The sequence below is a fragment of the Coregonus clupeaformis genome, chromosome 12 (genome assembly GCF_020615455.1).
Source record: "Coregonus clupeaformis isolate EN_2021a chromosome 12, ASM2061545v1, whole genome shotgun sequence".
NCBI lineage: Eukaryota > Metazoa > Chordata > Actinopteri > Salmoniformes > Salmonidae > Coregonus > Coregonus clupeaformis.
Window position 1 is genome coordinate 24,533,120 of NC_059203.1, and position 25,880 is coordinate 24,558,999.

General features: G+C 43.0%; 2 protein-coding genes across 2 annotated transcripts; both read left to right on the forward strand.

Annotated features, from left to right (window-relative positions):
* The first annotated feature begins 1,504 nt into the window (after window positions 1-1,504).
* Window positions 1,505-6,188, forward strand: LOC121578075 (zinc finger and SCAN domain-containing protein 2-like). Its single transcript, XM_041892163.2, has 2 exons — window positions 1,505-1,802; window positions 2,977-6,188. The coding sequence occupies exons 1-2, from the start codon at window positions 1,610-1,612 to the stop codon at window positions 3,978-3,980; spliced, it is 1,197 nt and encodes a 398-aa protein (XP_041748097.1). The 5' UTR covers window positions 1,505-1,609; the 3' UTR covers window positions 3,981-6,188.
* Window positions 6,189-11,337: 5,149 nt separating this feature from the next.
* LOC121578452 (zinc finger and SCAN domain-containing protein 2-like) lies at window positions 11,338-19,406 on the forward strand. The gene is made up of 3 exons (XM_041892828.2): window positions 11,338-11,627; window positions 14,788-15,808; window positions 19,394-19,406. Exons 1-3 carry the CDS (start codon window positions 11,435-11,437, stop codon window positions 19,404-19,406), a joined length of 1,227 nt encoding a protein of 408 aa, XP_041748762.2. The 5' UTR covers window positions 11,338-11,434.
* Window positions 19,407-25,880: the final 6,474 nt, after the last annotated feature.

The following is a 25,880-nucleotide window of genomic DNA, read 5'->3' on the forward strand; positions in this document are numbered from 1 at the left end:
GCTGGTTGGTCATCTCGTTAGTGGGAAGGTGTTTCACTTGTGCTGGCCCAGGTGCTATTTAACAGTGGCTGGTCCAGTGCTCCAGTTGTCTTGAGAGATGTGTAGGGTTAACACCTTTAGTTGACGCTCCCTATTTGAGTTCTAGACAAACAATCATTTATCTGATCTTCCCTGTTTTCATTTTGCTCCACTTTGTGGTTTGCTTCCTGTCTTTAAATGTTTCTTTTGTTTGCCTCTTCTTGGTCAAATTTAGTGGGTGCTCATGGTGGGTGTCTTTTAGGTCCCAGTTGTTATTGCTAGTCAACTTTCAGTGAATACCTCCATCAGTGTCTTTCAGAACCCCTCCTAAAACCCCACCTGTTTTTGGTTGTTGTCAGTGACTCTTTGTTAGTTCCCCTTCTGTTTGAGCAACAGTTTTTGGTTTTCTTGCTGGGGAACATAAGCTCTTAGACTTACCCAGAAACACTCACAACTATAAATCTCTGCCAACGGTGATTCTAACATGTATTGACTCATGGGGTTGAATACTTATCGAATCAAGATGGTGTTTTATTTTTCCTAATTATGTGTAGATCCTTGACCAAAAAATGACTGTTGAAACCATTTTAATCACACTTTGTAACAACAGAATGTGAAAGAGATACCGAGGTGTGAGAAGTGTGCAGGAGGGCATGGGACAAAGTGTGTAGTTCCAGTGGAAAAAGTGGTGTTTAAATTATGGGGGTGCCCATGTTCCTGGGGATCAGAAATGTCCTGTGAGATAGTGAGGCAGGTTGAGGTTGCAGTGCAGAAATTGTCATATGCTGAGGCAGTGAGGAAAGAAGAGGATGATTGGCAAAGGGTGAGGGAGCCTGAGAGGATCCCTGTGAGTAGTAGGCCAGTACATTGACCCAAACAGATTAATAATGTTGAGTTCTTGGCATTTATTGCTATGGTCATTAATTGTACCGCACAGATAGAAAGGAAATCCCAGAAGATTGATTTGGTAGTAGCAGCAGCAGAGAAGTTTTTGGGTGTCAGAGATATTAGTGCAGAAGAACTACAGGGGGTTTTAAGAGAAGGGGTTCCAGCCTCCCAGGCCGAGCGCCGGGTGTAGGATATGTTAGGGCTAAAGTAGTGTGAAGGGGTGGTGGGCTTGTTGGGGATAATGGTGTATAGCTAGGGCACAGGAGGTTGGTGGCACCTTAATTGGGGAGAACGGGCTCGTGGTAATGACTGGAGCGGAGTTAGTGTAATGGTAACAAATACATCATACACATGGTTTCCAGATGTTTGATGCCATTCCATTTGCTCCGTTCAGGCCATTATTATGAGACGTTCTCCCCTCAGCAGCCTCCTGTGAGCTAGGGTCCGTTAGATGGTGGTGCAATTTCTTTTTTCTCCTTTCCCTTGACTTTTATGTGAACAAAATGTGCAATTCACTCTCCGACCTGTGAAAGGCAGCAATACGCAATAAAGCGTCTAGTCTGTCTGCCGGAAAACCACACGAAGAAGAAGAGTTCGCCTTGTTTATTGATACAACCGGAAAGTATCTTTGCTGTTTATCTCAAATGGATGGCTAGCTTCTACCGAACATAGGCTAAACGTTTCCACTTTACCATCCCTCAAAATGTCAAAAATGCAGCTGTTACAGGATTATCTAAACGAGCGATTAACAGCGGTGGCTGTTGAGATATTTGGGGCAGTGGAAAATACCATAGCAGAGTACCAGGAAGAAATCTCCCGTTCAAAGGAGGAGATCGGTCGTTTACGGAAGCTGCTGGATTTGGTTTTCCAACCCGACATAATGTTACATAGATCAGGTTAGTAGTGAATGATGACCGCTGCTAGATCAATCAGTGTGATTGAATCAGCCAGGCCTGGCAATCAACCGATTAACCAGCGTTTGTTGTTTGTACACTGAACAAAAATATAAACGCAAGTGTTGGTTTCATGAACTGAAATAAAAGATCCCAGAAATGTTCCATACACACAAAAAGCTTTTCAAGTTTTGGGAACAAATTTGTTTACATCCCTGTTAGTGAGCATTTCTCCTTTGACAAGATAATCCATACACCTGACAGCTGTGGCATATCAAGAAGCTGATTAAAAGGCATGGTCATTACACAGGTGCACCTTGTGCTGGGGACAATAAAGCGCCACTCTAAAATGTGCAGTTTTGTCACACAACACAATGCCACAGATGTGTCAAGTTTTGAGGGAACGTGCAATTGGCATGATGACTGCAGGAATGCCCACCAGAGCTGTTGCCAGTGAATAATGTTAATTGTTCTACCATATGCCACCTCCAACGTCATTTTAGAGAATTTGGCAGTACGTCCAACCGGCATCACAACCGCAGACCACATGTATGGTGTCGTATGGACGAGCAGTTTGCTGATGTCAACATTGTGAACAGAGTGCCCCATGATGGCAGTGTGGTTATGGTATGGGCAGGCGTAATCTACGAACAACGAACACAATTGCATTTTATTGATGGCGATTTGAATGCACAGAGATACCGTGATGAGATCCTGAGGCCCATTGTCATGCCATTCATCTGCCGGCATCACCTCATGTTTCAGCATGATAATGCACAGCCCCATGTCCCAAGGATCTGTACGCAATTTCTGGAAGCTGAAAATGTTCCAGTTCTTCCATGGCCTGCATACTCACCAGAAATGTCACCCATTTGGAATGCTCTGGATCGACGTGTACAACAGCGTTTTCCAGTTTCCGCCAATATCCAGCAACTTCACACAGCCATTGAAAAGGAGTGGGACAACATTCCACAGGCCACAATCAACAGCTTAATCAACTCTATGCAAAGGAAATGTGTCGCGCTGCATGAGGCAAATGGTGTTCACACCAGATAGTAAAATCTTAGAAATTGTTGGATGTGGCGTTTATATTTTTGTTCAGTATATATGAAAATTAATATTCATTTGAATTTGGCACATAACTATTGAATAGTAATTATTTATCCTATCCTCTCAGATCCCCAGCAGCTCACATTTCCTGTACCTGAAGAAGTTCCTCCTGAGCAGCAGCACTGTGAGCAGGAGTGGAGCACCAGTCCAGGGCAGGAGGATCCAGAGCCCACACAGATTAAAGAGGAACAGGAGGAGTTTGTGACCAGTCAGGAGGAAGAGCAGCTTCAGGGGCTGGAGTCTGATACCAAAGAGTTCATATTAATTTCTACCTGTGTGAAAAGGGACTGTGATAAGGGCCCACCCCAGTCCTCACATCTTCCCCAAACCCAGACTGTGGAGAACAGAGAGAGGGACTCTCTACCCACCAAAACAATTGAACAAGACATCAAAACAGAACATGAAGAGGGCTACAGAGAATCTGAACCAAACAATGAATTACAGCCCCTCTCTCCAGTAAATTCAGACTGTTCTGCAGCTCATATTGGGAACAGTGAAAGTGACAATGGGGTGGACAGTGGAGGACTAATGTCAGGGTTACAGCCACACAAATCAAAGAGAACATGGACAAAGAAAGGACAAAGCTCTAAAACCAGGGAAGCCAGTGAGTTGAAAGTTCCATTGAGGGCAGCTCACTCAGGGGAGAGACCACACAGGTGTCCTGTCTGCAGGAAATGCTTTCTGAAAAGTAGCATTTTAAAAACGCATCAGAGAATTCACACTGGGATGAGACCATATTGCTGCAATGTATGTGGCAAAAGTTTCAGAGAGAAGGGAAGCCTGACAGAACATATGACAAGTCACACTGGGGAGAAACCATATCAGTGCAAAGACTGTGGCAAATGCTTTATCCGGATGAGAAACCTGACAGACCATATGAGGATACACACTGGAGAGAAACCGTATCAGTGCAGTGATTGTGGCAAATGCTTCAGTCAGAAGAAAACCCTGACCATACATATGAGGACAGTACACTGGAGAGAAACCGTATCTGTGCAAAGAATGTTGCAAATGCTTCAGCCAGATGAAAAGCCTGAAAGTGCCATATTAGGATTCACACAGGTGAGATAGACCAACAGATGAGAGACCATAAATGCCCCATGTGTGTAGAATGCTTCAGATCAGCAAGTCATCTAAAATGGCACCAGCGAAGACGTCACACAGGAGAGAAACCACATTGCTGACTTTGTGGTAAATGCTTCACTTGTAAGAACTGAGGATGAGGATGAACCCAGAGAGAGAAACATGACAGTGCTGCTTGGGGCAAAATCGTACTCTCACTTGTAGTAGGACCTTTCCAATGTAAAACGCTGATGTTTCATAACCCTTCTGAGCATGGCCTCAAATGTATATAATATGTTTTGCTTCCTTGTTGACAACATGACCAAGTGGTGCAAATTGCTGTTTGATTTGAGAAGGGCGTTCCTCCCTCACCGCTTTTGCCCGTTCATGTCACGGGCCATAAACTGGTGCCCCATGGCTCAGCATAATCGAATCCGCCCATTGGCACGTCGGAAATTGGTTTGGCGCCGAAACCTTTTGTTGTGCGTCTCCCGATAATATTACTCTTTCTGTTTATGCATTTAACGATCAGAAAGTTCAACTAAAATGTGTTTATGTGTAACAATTAAAATGTGAAGGCTAATTTAAAGGAATGATTACCTTGTTTATCCCCGTGATTGTTGAGGGCGTTCTGTCCATTTCCTGATCAGAGTTTGACAGGCAAACAGTGGGAGTGTTCGAGCGCATGGTTAATTAATGGTATGGGGTATTCGGAAGTAGCATATTCCCGGGAGGGATTATAAAGTATGGTGTAGCACCTTTATTGAAGTGTGTGCTAGGAAATACACGCATGTTTATAATATAAACGTGTGTATTGTAATAGTTGCCTTTGATTGTTAATTGAGCATCATTGTGTGAAATGTATTCTCATTGGCCGTTGCATTATGGGTAGTGGTATTTAAACCCTGCCATTTCGTTGTTTGAGACAGGACAGAGCCAGGGTATGGTCGGCGTGATGCTGGAGTTTTCGTTGAACGAGCGTTTATGTGAAACAGTTTATGATCCTGTTGCAACCTCCAGTTAATTTTGTTTAGTAAATGTTGTAAAATTTCGCCCACTATTTCCTCACTGCAAATAAAAAGCCTCACCCTGGGCAGGAAATCGGCTCTATATTGTCTTGCCGATTCCGGTTAAAAATCCAACTGCTGGGTCACCCTCACAGAGGGGAAAGGGCTTCAGATTTGAAGACATGCCACCTTATACCTGTAGTAGCAGGACAAACAAACCCATCAATCAATGATCTTGGTTGAATGTATTAAGGGATAAACATGCACAACATTGTAGAAGCCCACAATGTTGTGCCTAACAGAGAACCATGCATTTTTAGACAAACATTTTTACCTTCATTTTGTTTAGAATTATACACAATACATTTAAGTGACTGTCTTGTAGCTGTACTAAAAGCAGCACATGGTTCAAATGTTGGAGTGCCATCTCACCAACTCTAGTTTGAGTCATTACCTCTTATGTTTGTGGAGTGGGTTTGACACCACTGCACGGTGCTTTTTCCCATAAACCTGACATAGCCCCAGTCCATCTAATGCTATCTATGTTGTGAGCATCTTAGTGGATTGGTCTATCATGCTTCTTGTTAATAAAATGTTATTTTTAATTAGTGTATCATTTTAATGTTTTTGTTATAGGTTATTTTATAGATTAGTTAGTACAGGGGCAGGGCTCAAATGAGCTCAAAGAAATTGAGTAGTTTTTCAACCTTTATTATTAGTCATACATCAGGTAGAGATGAGATGTAGGATATTTCACAGTGAATATATTTGTGAATATAGTGAAAAGTTACTCCACAACTTTTGCTTTGTGCTTGATTTGCATTATATCCTTGGGACACAGCCACGTGGAGATTGTTCAGTTCAGCTGCGCTATATCTCCATTACAGCAGGCGGCGGTATAACAATTTTACCTCGTGCAGGTTCAAAAAGACAAACATATCTTTCACTAGGAAGCGTTTGCATTGTTTACACTGAGGGGACGCTTGCATGAGCGTCACGGCAGCAACATTAGCTGGATCCTATCCATATTAAAGACTTCTGGCTTTCGGATTTTGCCTTCAAAATAAAAGTCTGCTGTAAAACGCTGTGTATGATACGAAATCAATATTTTTTTGCAGGATTGCATAGTGCATAATGTAAAAACAAATATAACTACATGGGGGGAAATCTAAAATAAAGAGAATTGCTACTTTCTATAAGATAAAGAATATTATAAGGTGGAGCACATTGAGAAATGGTTGGAACATAATAGCCTACTGGTAAAAAATATACAATTAAAATAAAAACAAGAAAATCATTTTGATTGTATGATTCTTGTTTATTTACTGGTGCTATTGTTCAAGGATGCAATTTTGACATGTAATGTTTAAGAAAAGTATTTATTGCACAAACAAATTGCACTGTACAGGAAGAATTAATGATGGTGTGTCACTATAACCAGCGTCCAGTCTACTCCGTAGAGTCCCTAGAATACAAAACAGCTGAGTTTGAACAAAACGCTAGGTCATAGCAAGTGTTGCTGGACTTTTACTGTGGTCAAATAGGTTGCATGGGCACCTGGATGCTGGTTATAGCACTGTAGAGATAGAGAGAACCTTACTACCTGTCTCAGCTAAAGTTGGGTGGGAAATACTCAGTAGGGTCTTTACTAACCAAATAGGATTTGTTTTTTGAGGGGACTGTGTCGTACATATCCAGCAAACCCTTTGTTTTCCGCCCCCTCCATAGCCCCCAACGCAAAACACTGAAATACACTGTACATGGGATAGATATTGGACTGTAGAGAGAAAACCTTACTGTTTCTGCTAAAGTGGGATGGGAAATACTCAGTAGGGTCTCTAATCAAATATGATTCATTTTTGAGGGGGACTGTCGCACGGCCTGCTGCTGGCTTTTCACTCCGCCCCCTCCATAGCCCCCAATGCAATACAATACACTGTAATAGACTGTACAAATATAGCACTGTACAGGAAAAACTATCGATTGTTTGTCCATAAAACCAGGGTCCAGTCTACTCACTAGAGTCCCTAGAATACAAAACAGATGAGTTTGAACAAAAAGCTAGGTCATAGGAAGTGTTGCTGGACTTTTACTGTGGTCAAACAGCTTAAAATGGGGTACCTGGACACTATAGGTTCAAATATAGATAGCACTGTGTCATAGGACGCATTGTCATACCAAAATACCTTATAATGTATAAGACAAATATCTTATAATCTTCCTTCTGGTGGACACTTTGGAAAATATTCAACATAGTACAATGGCTACCCAGATTATTTTAACACTCAATGTTATGCTATTGCTAGCACATACTTTATTTTTCATGTTTATAGCTATGGTCATCCAATGTGCTTTTAGATTCACAGGTATTATTACATTCTCAAAATGCCACCAATTGCATGCTATTCCAGGTACCTTAGGCAGAACATCTATCCTCTCAGAACAGAGATTCTGTAACGGTTGGCTAACAAAAGAAGCGGGGCACATCAACACAAAGTGATCCTCAAAATGAGATTTTACAAGATCAATTGCTTATTTAGTTAAAATCCTCAGCGATTAGTGAAGATAGTTTCCTCTGAGTTGGCTTAGTTAGGAATTACTTTATGTTGAGAGGAATCACATTCCTTGCATTTGCCAGTGCATAATTCAAATACTTTTATTCAGACCAAAGTGGAGAACCTCTACACTACTTATCCTGTCATATGCAACTAGACAAAGTTTGGCTTTGTGCAGCAATTTGTTGAGTAATTCAAAAACTATAGCCAACTGACAATTTTGTCTCAGTGCAATTTACATGCCAAAGCCGGTCATGACTTGTATACAACTTCACAAATGGGTATTCATCTGAAAATGTGACTATACTGGAAATAGTATATGTATGTTTGCTAAATATGCAAGGTAGACTAAAGCTTTTAGGTAATTTGATCCTAGCCGTGTCCATTTTTACAAGCAAAGTCTATGGGGCATGGGTTACATAAAAGCTTGAATGTTGAGAGAGAGCCCTTTGAATGCTTAGATATATCACATGCTCTGTTCTGTTGATTTGAACCAACAAGGTATTGCCCTATGCTTTCTGCACAAATGTCCCTCGGTTCTACTATCAGTTGTTTTGTAGTCTGACCATACACACTTTGAACGTAGCAATTGATCTGCTATACATTCACAGTCTAAGAAATTTGCGGCTAGAATTTCCTGAACAAAATGTTGAACTATGTCCTTTACACAACTGTAATGAAGTTTCTCTTGAACCATGGATAGTGAAATTATCCCTGAATTGAATGCTTCAAACAGTGAAATTGCCTTTTTAAAGTGAGGAGACTGTTTCACTTGGTCAGCTCTAAGTCATTTCTTTTGGCATTCAGAAAATACTGATGTAATATTCAGAAACATTAAAATAGGTAACACTTTATCCACTGTGTGATTGGAGAGGGATTCATACTGTGGAATGGCAGAAATCGCTGATTCTGAATCAAGTGGTTGTACGTCATTGCAATTTGTTTGCGTCTGAGGCTCATTAACTACTTAATAGAAATATATAACCCCTTCTGTTCTCGTGCCAACCCCTTCCCTATTTATGCCCACAGAAATGTCGAAGTCATCTGCCCTTACAGTGGGGAAAAAATATATTTAGTCAGCCACCAATTGTGCAAGTTCTCCCACTTAAAAAGATGAGAGAGGCCTGTAATTTTCATCATAGGAACACGTCAACTATGACAGACAAATTGAGAATTTTTTTTCCAGAAAATCACATTGTAGGATTTTTTATGAATTTATTTGCAAATTATGGTGGAAAATAAGTATTTGGTCACCTACAAACAAGCAAGATTTCTGGCTCTCACAGACCTGTAACTTCTTCTTTAAGAGGCTCCTCTGTCCTCCACTCGTTACCTGTATTAATGGCACCTGTTTGAACTTGTTATCAGTATAAAAGACACCTGTCCACAACCTCAAACAGTCACACTCCAAACTCCACTATGGCCAAGACCAAAGAGCTGTCAAAGGACACCAGAAACAAAATTGTAGACCTGCACCAGGCTGGGAAGACTGAATCTGCAATAGGTAAGCAGCTTGGTTTGAAGAAATCAACTGTGGGAGCAATTATTAGGAAATGGAAGACATACAAGACCACTGATAATCTCCCTCGATCTGGGGCTCCACGCAAGATATCACCCTGTGGGGTCAAAATGATCACAAAAATCCCAGAACCACACGGGGGGACCTAGTGAATGACCTGCAGAGAGCTGGGACCAAAGTAACAAAGCCTACCATCAGTAACACACTACGCCGCCAGGGACTCAAATCCTGCAGTGCCAGACGTGTCCCCCTGCTTAAGCCAGTACATGTCCAGGCCCGTCTGAAGTTTGCTAGAGTGCATTTGGATGATCCAGAAGAGGATAGGGAGAATGTCATATGGTCAGATGAAACCAAAATAGAACTTTTTGGTAAAAACTCAACTCGTCGTGTTTGGAGGACAAAGAATGCTGAGTTGCATCCAAAGAACACCATACCTACTGTGAAGCATGGGGGTGGAAACATCATGCTTTGGGGCTGTTTTTCTGCAAAGGGACCAGGACGACTGATCCGTGTAAAGGAAAGAATGAATGAGGCCATGTATCGTGAGATTTTGAGTGAAAACCTCCTTCCATCAGCAAGGGCATTGAAGATGAAACGTGGCTGGATCTTTCAGCATGACAATGATCCCAAACACACCGCCCGGGCAACGAAGGAGTGGCTTCGTAAGAAGCATTTCAAGGTCCTGGAGTGGCCTAGCCAGTCTCCAGATCTCAACCCCATAGAAAATCTTTGGAGGGAGTTGAAAGTCTGTGTTGCCCAGCGACAGCCCCAAAACATCACTGCTCTAGAGGAGATCTGCATGGAGGAATGGGCCAAAATACCAGCAACAGTGTGTGAAAACCTTGTGAAGACTTACAGAAAACATTTGACCTGTGTCATTGCCAACAAAGGGTATATAACAAAGTATTGAGAAACTTTTGTTATTGACCAAATACTTATTTTCCACCATAATTTGCAAATAAATTCATTAAAAATCCTACAATGTTATTTTCTGGAAAGAAAAATCTCATTTTGTCTGTCATAGTTGACGTGTACCTATGATGAAAATTATAGGCCTCTCTCATCTTTTTAAGTGGGAGAACATGCACAATTGGTGGCTGACTAAATACTTTTTTTCCCCACTGTATCTTAAGTGTCAAATCCAGCTCTGACCAGAAATGCCCCCTCTGAGATTTTGCACCTGAGTGACATATTACAGAGCTCAATCTGTACATCTATTTCTTGTTGCCAACAACTGGGATTTTAATTGCACTGGATGAAAGAACTGGGTCTCTCTTAACTCTACCATTTTCTGCTACACAGGGCACAAAAATAACAAGAATATCTGGTGTGGTGGTCCAAACAGTCTGTCTAATCAATACGCCATCACATTGACTGCAATTTGTGGGTGCACCTCCTTTTGTGATTAATTGCCTGAATAGAATATCAAGCAATGATGTGTCTGTATTTAGCTGAACCTGAAATTTTGTTGAAGTAAAGCTCATTGTGTGAGATGCTGTTTTTGCAAGATCACAGCTATCAGTATGCATGGCACTGACCACTGTTTGATGCCCAAATCTTATAACCCGGGGAGTAATTGATATATAAAATCTAGTAGGTCATTATGCTGACCTATTACCAATGATGGATTGATATGCTTTTGGGCCACATACAGTATTTGAAAATAGGCTGACAACATAACATTCTGAAACGTTAGCTGTCCATGATGCTGATATGCCTCTCACTGTTCAAATGTCAACATAAAGCTTCCTATAACATAGCTTTTTGTTCAAACTCACCTGTTTTGTATTCTAGGGACTCTAGTGAGTAGACTGGACCCTGGTTTTATGGACACACAATCGATCGTTTTTCCTGTACAGTGCTATATTTGAACCATATAGGTTCCAGGCACCCAATTTTAAGCTGTTTGACCACAGTAAAAGGCCAGCAATACTCTGTATTATTCAGAGCCCCATGAAATTACACTATATATAGATTCTACAGACCTTACTGAGTACTTCCCACCCCACTTTTACATCGGCAAAAATAATCGTTTTTTCTCTATAAGCCAATATGAACTGAATGCATATACAGTGATTTGAATTGGGGGCATTTATTTGAACAAGTTTTAAACCCCAAATTGAATGGAAATTGGATACTTAAATATGAACAAATGTGAATCATTGTTAATGTTTAGACAATTATTTTCCATACATCATGAATAAATACAGGTTAATGACTATGTTCTACTATTACGTGGGGGACCTTTATTTTGAACATTTTCGAAATTCCGTGACGCGGAAGTACTGATAATGCTTGCTACCATTAGACACCTTGTTAGCAGCAAAACAAATCTCTACATTTACATTTAGTAAAACAAAGAGCACTTTGCTTTCCCTCAAAATGTCGAAAATTCAGCTGTTGCAAGTTTTTCTAAACGAGCGCTTAACAGCAGCGACTGTTGAGATATTTGGGGCAGTGGAAAATACCATAGCAGAGTACCAGGAAGAAATATCCCGTTCAAAGGAGGAGATCGAACGTCTACGAAGGCTCCTGGATTTGGCATTCAAACCCGACATAAAGTTACATATTGCAGGTTAGTAGTGGGTAGCGATAACCCCGCTAGAACAATCTGATTGAACCACCTAGCAGGCCATAGCTTCGTCCCGCAACTAGCTAGCCATTTAAATGGCCATTTATATTAACAATTGTGATGTTTATTGTTACAGATATCCTTGTGTAACATTAAAAGGAAAAGTCAAAATTGTTAATATAAATGGTAATTTAAATGGCAAGTTGCGGGACGAAGCTAGCCAGGCCATAGCCCATAGTTTCTAGCTGGATCTTATAACATATCCACTTTGCGAGTTATTTGCCAACCTGTGCCTGTTTGGCAACTTTTCCAGCGTTATCATATATCTGTTATCGTTAGAAGGTTCTGATTAGGAAGGCCTTGTTTGCATCACAGATCAGTATCCAATAAATAATTATGCCTAAATACTATCTTAGATGCTACCAACCCCCCCAAATCAAAACCAAACATGGATTCCATTTGTTCTCGCTTTGTGTTGCAAACCTGTCTGTGTCCCATTTAGTCAGCCTCGCAATTTGCTACAGATTGTTACACCAGAATGTGATTTAACCAAAGATTTGTAGTATCCATTACTGTGAGTTAGAGGTTAGGTACTGTTTGGTGTAGCTCAATATTGGACCAAAGGAGCCCAACGTTACTCCTTAGTCCAAGGACCTTACATTTTCTGTTTAAAGGGCGAGTTGGCTCTGGAACCAAATACTAAACGTGAATCGATTCTCAATCGCGGTACGGTTCTAGAAACATAAATCCCTCTACTTTCAAATCACATCAAAATCATTTCACAAATGCAAAATACACACTTACTGTACACTGTTTTAACACAGTTACAGCCGACAGTATTTTTCAGTGTCAACATGTTTGTGGTGTCTGTCTTCAGTTTACACACTGGTGTTTAGAGACGCAGATAGCTAATTAGCACAGGTAGTCCACTGTCTAACGTTTGTTTTCCTTAAACAAGCACTGTAACATAGAAATATGGCCGTGTGGGAACCCTAACCCTATAAGTGTGTATCAATTAAACCTTTTGTTTTTTGAAAATTATTTCTCGCCGATATGAAAGATAAGGTCCTTATGCTTCCAAAGCCATACCGCAAGCATGCGTGTTAATGTTCCAGACCGAGCGTCATGGCTCTTAACAAAACTTCTCCCTACAGAAGACGCCTTCATCCAATGACTTATGTGTACTTTAATGGAACTGAGATTCATGATCAAGTGTTATGTTTGGTGTAGCACAGATAATTTTTGACCAACCTTAACTTGGCGATACCATCTTCGTTATCGATTTGGCATGTATCTTCTAAAATGTCAGTGTCCAGATGCAGGTGTTGTGTTTTGAATTTAGATAATGCTCCGTTATTAAAATAAATACATATTTTGCTCCATGAAGTAATCCAACAACGTGTACGCCGCTATCTTGTCTATTTCAAATCTTCTTTCATTGATTGAGGCAGGTGGGTCCACCCCAAAGTGCCGCATGTCATGATAACACTCACCTGTCTCTTCTTCTCTGGATTATGGGGGTCCGCAAACAAACTACTACTGTGTACGGGTAGTGAACGAGGGGGAAAAAATCCTTTGTGGGAAAGGGGAAAAAACATTTAAGAAAATTACTGTAAAAACTGTTAAATCCCCTTGGATAGTAAAAAGCTTTGGAGCACATTAAATGACATTTTGAGAAAAAGGCAAACTCTGCTCCATTCATTGAATCAGATGGCTCATTCATCACAAAAAGCCACTGATATTGCCAACTACTTTAATGACCTTTTCATTGGCAAGATTAGCACACGTAGGCATGACATGCCAGCAACAAACACTGACACTACACATCCAAGTATATCTGGATAATTGAGTTTGACCAGATACAATGCTGTTTTACAGTAAACAAATTGACAACAGACTTTCAGCACGCTTATAGGGAAGGACATTCAACAAGCACAACACTTACACAAATGACTGATGATTGGCTGAGAGAAATTGATGATGATCATTGAGACATCAAACAGATCTCCCAGATAACACCATCGGTCCAAAACCCTCACTCCAGCTAAAAAAAGAGTCGGAACAAGGCTTGGATTTACTAGATTCCATGACCACTGTACTTCTCTTATTTCCCTTCTTGTTTGCCAATGCAATCCATTCCTTCTCATCTCCACTCAACGCACCATCAGTTTCAAACAAAACATCCGCCTCCGCCATCTTCCCTCTGGGACCTCGAGGCCGGCTTCCCTCACCTGTCTCAATCAATGAGAGATGGCAGTGTACACACTGTTGGATTACTTCATGGAGCAAAAAATGATTTATTTTTAATAACGGAGCATTTTCTAAATTCAAATGCACCACCTGCAATTTTGGCAATGATGCCCTTTATCTACTTCCCCAGAGTCAGATTAACTTTTGGATACCAGTGTGAAGGAAGTTGGAGGTAGTTTCACCAGCCAATGCTAACTAACATTAGCGCAATGCCTGGAAGTCTATGGTTTCATTTTAGTCAATCCGGCTACGACAGAGCCTGGATTCGAACCAGGATCTCTAGTGGCACAGCTAGCACTGCGATGCAGTGCCTTAGACACTGCGCCCCTCGGGAGACCCATGTTTCCAGTTTCTTACAAACTTGCAAAATGCTAGTAGATACCATCATCTTTGGTTAAATCACATTATCTGGTGTAACAATCTGTAGCTACCTCACAATATGGGCACCATGCTGCACGCGCAAACATTGACATCCATGTTTGGTTTTAATTTGGAGGGGGGTGGTAGCATCTAACAATTGGATGTAATATTTCCTGGGCACCACACGGCGACGCAAACAACACATTCTTTATCAGAACGGTCCACCGACCACGGATATACCCTTCGAAGTGGGAAAAGCGTTGCCAAACAGGCACAGACACAGGTCGGTAAATAAGTCGCATGGTGGGCTAGTGTACAATGCTAGACTGAGATACAATAAAGTTACAATCTTTGTCTAGAGAAGCTGGGCTAGCCAGGCCATTGCCACTAAACAACTGATTCATTCAATTATTTAGCTGTAATGTTAGAACTATTTAGAACTGATGAAATTGAACATTCCAATTGTAGCTTACTGTCGTAAATCTAATAGTTGGACTCAAGGCCACATAGAACTGGAAACAAAATCTAACTGATACCCTGTTCTCCTCTTCAGACTCCCAGCAGCTCACTCTCCCTGTCCCTGAAGACGTTCCTCCTGAGCAGCAGGACTGGAGCCCCAGTCTGGGCCAGGGCAACCCAGAGCCCACACAGATTAAAGAGGAACAGGAGGAGTTTAGGACCAGTCATGAGGAAGAGCAGCTTGAAGGGCTGGAGTCTGATATCAAAGAGTTCATATTCACTCTCCCCTGTGTGAAAAGTGACTATGATCAATACCCTCCCCAGCCCTCACATCTTCCCCAAACCCAGACTGTGGAGAACAGAGAGAGGGACTCTCTACCCACTAAAACAACTAGAAACATAAAAACAGAACCTGATGGAGAGGGCTACAGTGTATCAGAACCAACAAGTGAATCTCAACCCCTCTCTTCAGAAAATTCTGATTGTTCTGCAGCTCATATTGGGAACAGTGAAAGTGACAATGGGGTGGACAGTGGAGGACTAATGTCAGGGTTACAGCCACACAAATCAAAGAGAACATGGACAAAGAAAGTACAAAGCTCTAAAACCAGGGAAGCCAGTGAGTTGAAAGTTCCATTGAGGGCAGCTCACTCAGGGGAGAGACCACACAGGTGTCCTGTCTGCAGGAAATGCTTTCTGAAAAGTAGCATTTTAAAAGCACATCAGAGAATTCACACTGGGGAGAAACCATATTGCTGCAATGTATGTGGCAAAAGTTTCAGTCAGAAGGGAACCCTGACGGAACATATGAGAATTCACACTGGGGAGAAACCATATCAGTGCAAAGAATGTGGCAAATGCTTCAGCCGAATGAGAAACTTGGCAGGCCATATGAGGATACACACTGGAGAGAAACCATATAAGTGCAGTGATTGTGGCAAGTGCTTCAGTCAGAAGATATGCCTGAAAGATCACATGATGACCCACACAGGGGAGAGATCAAACCCCTGCAACATATCCAGATCGCCGCAGCACGCCTGGTGTTCAACCTTCCCAAGTTCTCCCATGTCACCCCGCTCCTCCGCACACTCCACTGGCTTCCAGTCGAAGCTCACGTCATCTTTAAGACCCTGGTGCTTGCCTATGGAGCAGCAAGAGGAACTGCCCCTCCCTACCTTCAGGCTATGGTCAAACCCTACACCCCAACCCAAGCAGTCCGTTCTGCCACCTCTGGTCTCTTGGCCCTCCCACCCCTACAGGAGGGTAGCTCCCGCTCAGTCCAATCAAAGCTCTTCTCTGTCCTTGCGCCCCAATGGTGGAACAAGCTTCCCCCTAATGTCCGTACAGCGGAGTCCATGCCCATCTTCCGAAAATGTCTGAAACCCTACCTCTTGAGAGAGCATCTTATAGACAACAATCTCCATAGACAAACATTAGCAGTAGAATGCCTTACAGAGCTCAGTGACTTTCAACGTGGCACGTCATAAGATACCACCTTTCCAAAAAGTCAGTTCGTCAAATTTCTGCCCTGCTAGAGCTGCCCGGGTCAACTGTAAGTGCTGTTATTGTGAAGTGAAAACGTCTAGGAGCAACAACGGCTTTGCCGCGAAGTAGTAGGCCACACAAGCTTACAGAATGGGATCGCCGAGTGCTGAAGCGCGTAGCATGTAAAAACCATCTGTCCTCGATTGCAATACTCACTACCGAGGTCCAAACTGCCTCTGGATGCAACGTCCGCACAATAACTGTTTGTCGGGAGCTTCATGAAATGGGTTTCCATGGTCGAGCAGCTGCACACAAGCCTAAGATCACCATGCGCAATGTCAAGCGTCGGCTGGAGTGGTGTAAAGCTCGCCGCCATTGGACTCTGGAGCAGTGGAAACGCGTTCTCTAGAGTGATGAATCACGCTTCACCATCTGGCAGTCTGACGGACAAATCTGGGTTTGGCGGATGCCAGGAGAACGCTACCTGCCCCAATACATAGTGCCACATGTAAAGTTTGGTAGAGGAGGAATAATGGTCTGGGGCTGTTTTTCATGGTTCGGGCTAGGCCCCTTAGTTCCAGTGAAGGGAAATCTTAATGCTACAGCATAAAATGACATTCTAGACGATTCTGTGGTTCCAACTTTGTGGCAACAGTTTGGGGAAAGCACTGTCCTGTTTCAGCATGACAATGCCCCTGTGCACAAAGTGAGGCCCATACAGAAATGGTTTGTCAAGATTGGTTTGGAAGAACTTGACTGTCCTGCACAGAGCCCTGACCTCAACCCCATCGAACATATTTGGGATGAATTGGAACGCTGACTGAGAGCCAGGCCTAATCGCCCAACATCAGTGCCCGACCTCACTAATGCTCTTGTGGCTGAATGGAAGCAAGTCCCCGCAGCAATATTCCAACATCTAGTGGAAAGCCTTCCCAGAAGAGTGGAGGCTGTTATTGCAGCAAAGGGGGGACCAACTCCATATTAATGCCCATGATTTTGGAATGAGATGTTTGACGAGCAGGTGTCCACATACTTTTGTGTATGTACCGAATTTCATGACTTTAGGTCAAACGGGGTGAGGGGCATGACCGTTCAAAGTTTGCATTTTCAATCGCTTATTATAAACTAGGTGGTTCGAGCCCTGAATGCTGATTGGCTGAAAGCCGTGGTATATCAGACCGTATACCATGGGTATGACAAAACATACATTTTTACTGTTCTAATTACATTGGTAACCAGTTTATAATAGCAATAAGGCACCTCAGGGGTTTATGATATGCACAATTGGCCTATCGTTGTCCGGGTTTGGCCGGGGTAGGTTGTCATTGTAAATTATGAATTTGTTCTTAACTGACTTGCCAAGTTAAATAAAAAAATATGGACAATATACCATGGCTAACGGCTGTATCCAGGCACTCCGCGTTGCGTCGTGCATAAGAACAGCCCTTAGCCGTGGTATATTGGCCATATAACACACCCCCTCGTGCCTTATTGCTTAATTATAGCGCCAACATCTTGCCAATCAGTGTAATTTTGTAAATGGCGGATCTCTATGGCAAGACGCATCATTCACCCAAGTTTCATCAAAATCAGCATGTGAAGACCGTACTAACGGACAGAGACCGATCCACAGTCCCCTCCCCGATTTCATCGAGGGGGACAATAAGTAGTTGAAATATCATAGGCTACCTCCTCTGTCAGTATCACATTATCATAGCCTTCTGTCCATGTTGTGAAAACATTCTGAGAAATTTAGGTTGTCCCTTGATGTTCAATTCCTTTAATTCGTTTTTATTATTTACATCAAATGTTATTCTTGCTGTTATTTACATATCAAGTGTTGATACTTTTTGACATAATAAAAATGTACATCCATGTGTCTAAAAGAGGCTAAAGTCTTTCAGAATAATTACTGCCTTTTATTCATACAAAATAGACAAAACACAGGAACAACACATCCAGGACAAAACGTTGTAGAGAGTTAGGCTAGCTAGACAAACAAAGGACACCGATAGCCTAAAAGCCGATTTATGCGGTCTGGAGGTTCCGTACGGAGGGTGTGACGCAAATCCGGAGCCTTCAGAGTCTTGCGGAGGCCAAATCAAGCTCTGTACCGCATCGACCAAATTTTTTAACAATGCAGAGGGCTCCGTATAGCTCCGCATTGATATGATTGGTTGACGGTAGGTGGGTGGGGGGGGTACGTCCTTTATTAACACAAACTCACTTCCTTGACAGCTTCCTTCACAACAGCTCTCCTCTGCGAAGCACAAGAAGTATGAATGCCCTGACTTCTGCAGAGGCCGCATCGCAGCAAATGCTGTACGGCCAATGCAGACCCCGGAATGACCATAAATCGGCTTTAAGTGTTCAATTATATGACCAATGGGACGTACACTGAGTGTACAAAACATTAAGAACACCTTCCTAATGTTCCCCTCAGAACTGCCTCAAGGTGTTGAAAGCGTTCCACGGGTATGCTGGCCCATGTTGACTCCAATGCTTTTTGGCTGGATGTCCTTTGGATGGTGGACCCTATATCTATCCCTCTCCTCTCTCACTCTTCTCTCTCCCTCTTTCCCTATACATTCTCCCTATAGCTCTCCCTATATCTCCCTCTCCTCACTCCCTATATCTCCTCTCACACTATCTCTCCCTCTTCTCTCTCTATATTTCTACTCTCGCTCTATATCTCCCCCTCTCCCTAAATCTCTCCTTCTTTCTCTCTCCCACTCTCTCTTTCGATCTCTCCCTATATCTCTCCCGCTCCTAGCTATGTCTCTCCCTCTCCTAGCTATATCTCTCCCTCTCCTAGCTATATCTCTCCCTCTCCTAGCTATATCTCTCCCTCTCCTAGCTATGTCTCTCCCTCTCCTAGCTATATCTCTCCCTCTCCTAGCTATATCTCTCCCTCTCCTCGCTCCCTATCTCTCCCTCTCCTCTCTTTCTATCTCTCCTCTCTCATCTCTCCCTCATCTCTCTTTCTATCTCTCCCTCTCCTTTCTCCATATCTCTCTCTCTTTCTATCTCTCCCTCTCCTCTCTCTCTCCCTATATCTCTCCCTTTCCCCTATCTCTAACTATATATCTCCCTCTCCTCCCTATATCGCTCCCTCTTATCTCTCCCTCTTTCTCTCTTCCTATATCTCTCCCCCTCCATCTGTGTGCCCCTCTCTCTACTGTTGTCCTCCCCATCTCTCATTTTCTGTCTCTTAGGATAATGCAATAATGCTTTATTAATGTGCATTACTCATCTATTATCATAATTCACAGTTCAGCACACAAATTGCTTCCACTGAAAGTGGTTGGATGCCTGTGTGTTTGTGTGTGTCTGTCTGGGTGTGTGTGTGTGTGTGTTTGGTGGGGGTGGAAAGAGTACGGGTTTATGTGCAGGGATGCGTGCATGCATGTCTATGTTAGGGGCGGCAGGGGGTAGAAATGAGCAAGGGTGTGTGTGTGTGTGTGTGTGTGTGTGTGTATATGTCGTGTGAGGCGATCTCAGACTGGAGATGTTTCCAGTCAAAGGAATTCTAGAGCCACAGAGCAGAGAGATTAACATATTTACATTTACATTTTAGTCATTTAGCAGACGCTCTTATCCAGAGCGACTTACAGGAGCAATTAGGGTTAAGTGCCTTGCTCAAGGGCACATTTACGTCATTTAGCAGACGCTCTTATCCAGAGCGACTCACAAATTGGTGCATTCACCCTATAGCCAGTGGGATAACCACTTTACAAATTAAAATACAGTCTATCTCAGCCTCCTTATTTGAGCACACCCCGTAAATATACCATTTCCTTTTCAGAGACCAATCGCTCAGAATCACAGTCATGATATCCATTTTATTGTGTTTTATGGCATGCCAGAAAGTATGTCAAATTAATATCCACTATATGTACAAAAGTATGTGGACACGCCTTCAAATTAGTGGATTCGTCTATTTCAGCCACACCCGTTGCTGACAGGTGTACAAAATCGAGCACACAGCCATGCAATCTCCATAGACAAAACATTGGCAGTAGAATGGCCTTCCTGAAGAGCTCAGTGACTTTCAACGTGGCACCGTCATAGGGTGCCACCTTGCCAACAAGTCTGTTCGTCAAATGTCTGCCCTGCTAGAGCTATCCCAGTCAACTGTAAGTGCTGTTATTGAGAAGTGGAAACGTTTAGGAGCAACAACGGCTCAGCCGTGAAGTGGTAGGCCACACAAGCTCACAGAACAAGACCGCCGAGTGCTGAAGCGCGTAGCGTGTACAAATCATCTGTCCTCGGTTGCAACACTCACTACCGAGTAACAAACTGCCTCTGGAATCAACGTCAGCACAATAACTGTTCGTTGGGAGCTTCATGAAATGGGTTTCCATGGCCAAGCAGCCGCACACAAGCCTAAGATCACCATGTGCAATGCCAAGCGTCGGCTGGAGTGGTGTAAAGCTCGCCGCCATTGGGCTCTGGAGCAGTGGAAACGCGTTCTCTGGAGTGATGAATCACGCTTCATCATCTGGCAGTCCGACGGACGAATCTGGGTTTGGCGGATGCCAGGAGAACGCTACCTTCCACAATGCATAGTGCCAACTGTAAGTTTGATGGAGGAGGAATAATGGTATGGGACTGTTTTTCATGGTTTGGGCTAGGCCCCTTAGTTCCAGTGAAGGAAAATCTTAACGCTACACCGTACAATGACATTCTAGACTATTCTGTGCATCTAACTTTGTGTCAACAGTTTGGGGAAGGCCCTTTCCTGTTTCAGCATGACAATGGCCCCGTGCACAAAGCAAGGTCCATACAGAAATGGTTTGTCGAGATTGTTGTGGAAGAACTTGACTGGCCTGCACAGAGCCTTGACCTCAACCTCATCGAACACATTTGGAATGAATTGGAACGCCGACTGCGAGCCAGGCCTAATCGCCCAACATCCGTGCTGACCTCACTAATGCTCTTGTGGCTGAATGGAAGCAAGTCCCCGCAGCAATATTCCAACATCTAGTGGAAAGCCTTCCCAGAAGAGTGGAGATTTTCGACGGTTAGGTGTCCACATACTTTTGGTCATGTAGTGTCTTTTTATTTGTTTGTGTTTATGGTAGGTGAATACGAAAGTGAAATCTCTGGGACTTTCCACTACCTCCTCATGTTGGCGCAGTATAGGACCTGTATACCAGTCTGACAGGTCAGAGCAGTATAGGACCTGTATACCAGTCTGACAGGTCGGAGCAGTATAGGACCTAATGTATACCAGTCTGACAGGTCGGAGCAGTATAGGACCTAATGTATACCAGTCTGACAGGTCGGAGCAGTATAGGACCTAATGTATACCAGTCTGACAGGTCGGAGCAGTATAGGACCTAATGTATACCAGTCTGACAGGTCGGAGCAGTATAGGACCTAATGTATACCAGTCTGACAGGTCGGAGCAGTATAGGACCTAATGTATACCAGTCTGACAGGTCGGAGCAGTATAGGACCTAATGTATACCAGTCTGACAGGTCGGAGCAGTATAGGACCTAATGTATACCAGTCTGACAGGTCGGAGCAGTATAGGACCTAATGTATACCAGTCTGACAGGTCGGAGCAGTATAGGACCTAATGTATACCAGTCTGACAGGTCGGAGCAGTATAGGACCTAATGTATACCAGTCTAACAGGCTCTGACAGTTTTACACTGCCTGCCTTTCTGCTTACAAAATGTCTGCTTCACTTGAATGCTACCACCCCATCATACACTGAGGGGCCAGGAGCTAGGGGCCTACTACACACCATGCCTCCTCCATGGTAGGTACTTCTCACCATGCGAGGCCCCTGGGTTGGGAATGGGATTTCGGTTAGTAACCATCGGTTTACATCTGCTTTCTGTCTCTTTCGCTCTCAATCAATCTCGCAAAAGTAAAAATGTTGATATTTTGTATTGTATCAATTTTCAAGGCTTTTAAAAAATTTGTTTCTACCACCACTGTAAGTTTGCATACTTGCTTAAACTAAAATAAGAAAATGCAGGATCTTTTCAATCTTTTGACCAACATGCTTCTCTTTTGAAGATAACTTTTACAATTTTCTTCTCAATTTGTTTCGTACTGTGTTGTGGTATTGCAGTCTACAGACCATATTTCTGTGAGTAGATGTCATTGACTAAGTGAAAGAATAACAACTACTCAGGTTTTCATCACACAATATGGACAATTTTGTGTCTACAATCGATGTCATTGTCTTTCCAGCCATTACGACGCCAGCATTTCTCTGGTTTTGACGCTTGCATTTTAATTTGTGGGCATGCTCTCTGGCAACTGTACTGTGCGTCTTGTGTGTATGTTTATACTGTAATTTGAGGTATTTATAGTCTTATGTATAGTAAAAAGCATGAGCTGACACACCCAAGAATGTTGGTAGTTGTGCTGACTAGATGTTGGTTTACCCATTAAATAGTTGGGAGCACAAAACTTTATTTTTATATAGTCAAATAAAATTAAATTTTATTTGTCACATGCGCTGAATACAACAGGTGTAGGTAGACCTTACAGTGAAATGCTTAATTACAAGCCCTTAACCAACTATGCAGTTGTAAGAAAAATAAGTTTTAAGTAACAAATAGATAAGTAGAAAAAAATAGAAATATAACAAATAATTAAAGAGCAGCAGTAAAATAACAGTAGCGAAGCTATATATGGGGGTACCGGTACAGAGTCAATGTGCAGTTGCACAGGTTAGTCGAGGTAATATGTACATGTGGGTAGAGGTAAAGTGACTATTCATAGATAATAAACAGAGAGTAGCAGCAGCGTAAAAAGAGGGGGTGGGGTGGGGTGGGGTGGGGTGGGGTGGGGTGGGGTGGGGTGGGGAGACAATGCAAGTCCGGGTAGCCATTTGATTAGTTGTTCAGGAGTCTTATGGCTTGGCGGTAGAAGATGATAAGAAGCCTTTTGGACCTAGACTTGGCGCTCCGGTACCGCTTGCCGTGCGGTAGCAGAGAGAACAGTCTATGACTAGGGTGGCTGGAGTCTTTGGCAATTTTTAGGGCCTTCCTCTGACACCGCCTGGTATAGAGGTCCTGGATGTACTGGGGTATAGATCTTGGCCCCAATGATGTACTGGGCCGTACACACTACCCTTTGTAGTGCCTTGTGGTCGGAGGCCGAGCAGTTGCCATACCAGGCGGTGATACAACCTGTCAGGATGCTTTCGATGGTGCAGCTGTAGAACTTGCTGCCAAATCAGTCTCCTGAGGGGGAATAGGCTTTGTTGTGCCCTCTTCACGACTATCTTGGTGTGTTTGGACAATGATAGTTTGTTGGTGATGTGGACACCAAGGAACTTGAAGCTCTCAACCTGCTCCACTACAGCCCCGTCGATGAGAATGGGGGCATGCTCTGTTCTCCTTTTCCTGTAGTCCACAATCATCTCCTTTGTCTTGATCACGTTGAGGGAGAGGTTGTTATCCTGGCACCACATGGCCAGGTCTCTGACCTCCGCCATATAGGCTGTCTCATCATTGTCGGTGATCAGGCCTACCACTGTTGTGTCGTCAGCAAACTTAATGATGGTGTTGGAGTTGTGCTTGGCCATGCAGTCATGGGTGAACAGGGATTACAGGAGGGGACTGAGCACGTACCCCTGAGGGGCCCCCGTGTTGAGGATCAGCGTGGCAGCTGTGTTTTTACCTACCCTTACCACCTGGGGGCGGCCCGTCAGGAAGTCCAGAATCCAGTTGCAGAGTTAGGTGTTTAGTCCCAGCGTCCATAGCTTAGTGATGAGCTTTGAGGGCACTATGGTGTTGAACACTGAGCTGTAGTCAATTAATAGCATTCTCACGTAGGTGTTCCTTTTGTCCAGGTGGGAAATGGCAGTGTAAAGATTGCAGCATCTGTGGATCTGTTGGGGCGGTATGCAAATTGGAGTGGGTTTCTGTGATAATGGTGTTGATGTGAGCCATGACCAGCCTTTCAAAGCACTTCATGGCTACAGACGTGAGTGCTACAGGTCGGTAGTCATTTAGGCAGGTTACCTTAGTGTTCTTGGGCACAGGGACTATGGTGGTATTGGTATTGGTATTTTATTAGGTTCCCCATTAGCTGTTGCAAAGCAGCAGCTACTCTTCCTGGGGTCCACACAAAACATGAAACATGACATAATACAGAACATTTAATAGACAAGAACAGCTCAAGGACAGAACTACATACTTTTTTTTAAAGGCACACGTAGCCTACATATCAATACATACTCACAAACTATCTAGGTCAAATAGAGGAGAGGCGTTGTGCCGTGAGGTGTTGCTTTATCTGTTTTTTGAAACCAGGTTTGCTGTTTATTTGAGCAATATGAGATGGAATGGAGTTCCATGCAATAATGGCTCTATATAAATTTGTAAGTCGCTCTGGATAAGAGCGTCTGCTAAATGACGTAAATGTAAAATATAATACTGTATGCTTTCTTGAATTTGTTCTGGATTTGGGGACTGAAAAGACCCCTGGTGGCATGTCTGGTGGGGTAAGTGTGTGTGTCAAAGCTGTGTGTAAGTTGACTATGCAAACAATTTGGGATTTTCAACACATTAATGTTTCTTATAAAAAGAAGAAGTGATGCAGTCAGTCTCTCCTCAACTATTTGCCAAGAGAGACTGGCATGCATAGTATTAATATCATTCCTCTGATTACAATGAAGAGCAAGACGTGCCGCTCTGTTTTGGGCCAGCTGCAGCTTAACTAGGTCTTTCCTTGCGGCACTGGACCACACGACTGGACAATAATCAAGATTAGACAAAACTAGAGCCTGCAGAACTTGCTTTTTGGAGTGTGGTGTCAAAAAAGCAGAGCATCTCTTTATTACGGACAGACCTCTCCCCATCTTTACAACCATTAAATCTATATGTTTTGACCATGATAGTTTACAATCTAAAGTAACGCCAAGTAATTTAGTCTCCTCAACTTGTTCAACAGCCATACCATTCATTACCAGATTCAGCTGAGGTCTAGAACTTAGGGAATGATTTGTACCAAATACAATGCTCTTAGTTTTTAGAGATGTTCAGGACCAGTTTATTAGTGGCCACCCATTCCAAAACAGACTGCAACTCTTTGTTAAGGGTTTCAGTGACTTCATTAGCTGTGGTTGCTGATGCGTATACAGTGAGGGAAAAAAGTATTTGATCCCCTGCTGATTTTGTACGTTTGCCCACTGACAAAGAAATTATCAGTCTATCATTTTAATGGGAGGTTTATTTGAACAGTGAGAGACAGAATAACAACAACAAAATCCAGAAAAACGCATGTCAAAAATGTTATAAATTGATTTTCATTTTAATGAGGGAAATAAGTATTTGACCCCCTCTCAATCAGAAAGATTTCTGGCTCCCAGGTGTCTTTTATACAGGTAACGAGCTGAGATTAGGAGCACACTTTTAAAGGGAGTGCTCCTAATCTCAGTTTGTTACCTGTATAAAAGACACCTGGCCATAGAAGCAATCAATCAATCAGATTCCAAACTCTCCACCATGGCCAAGACCAAAGAGCTCTCCAAGGATGTCAGGGACAAGATTGTAGACCTACACAAGGCTGGAATGGGCTACAAGACCATCGCCAAGCAGCTTGGTGAGAAGGTGACAACAGTTGGTGCGATTATTCGCAAATGGAAGAAACACAAAAGACCTGTCAATCTCCCCCGGCCTGGGGCTCCATGCAAGATCTCAACTCGTGGAGTTGCAATGATCATGAGA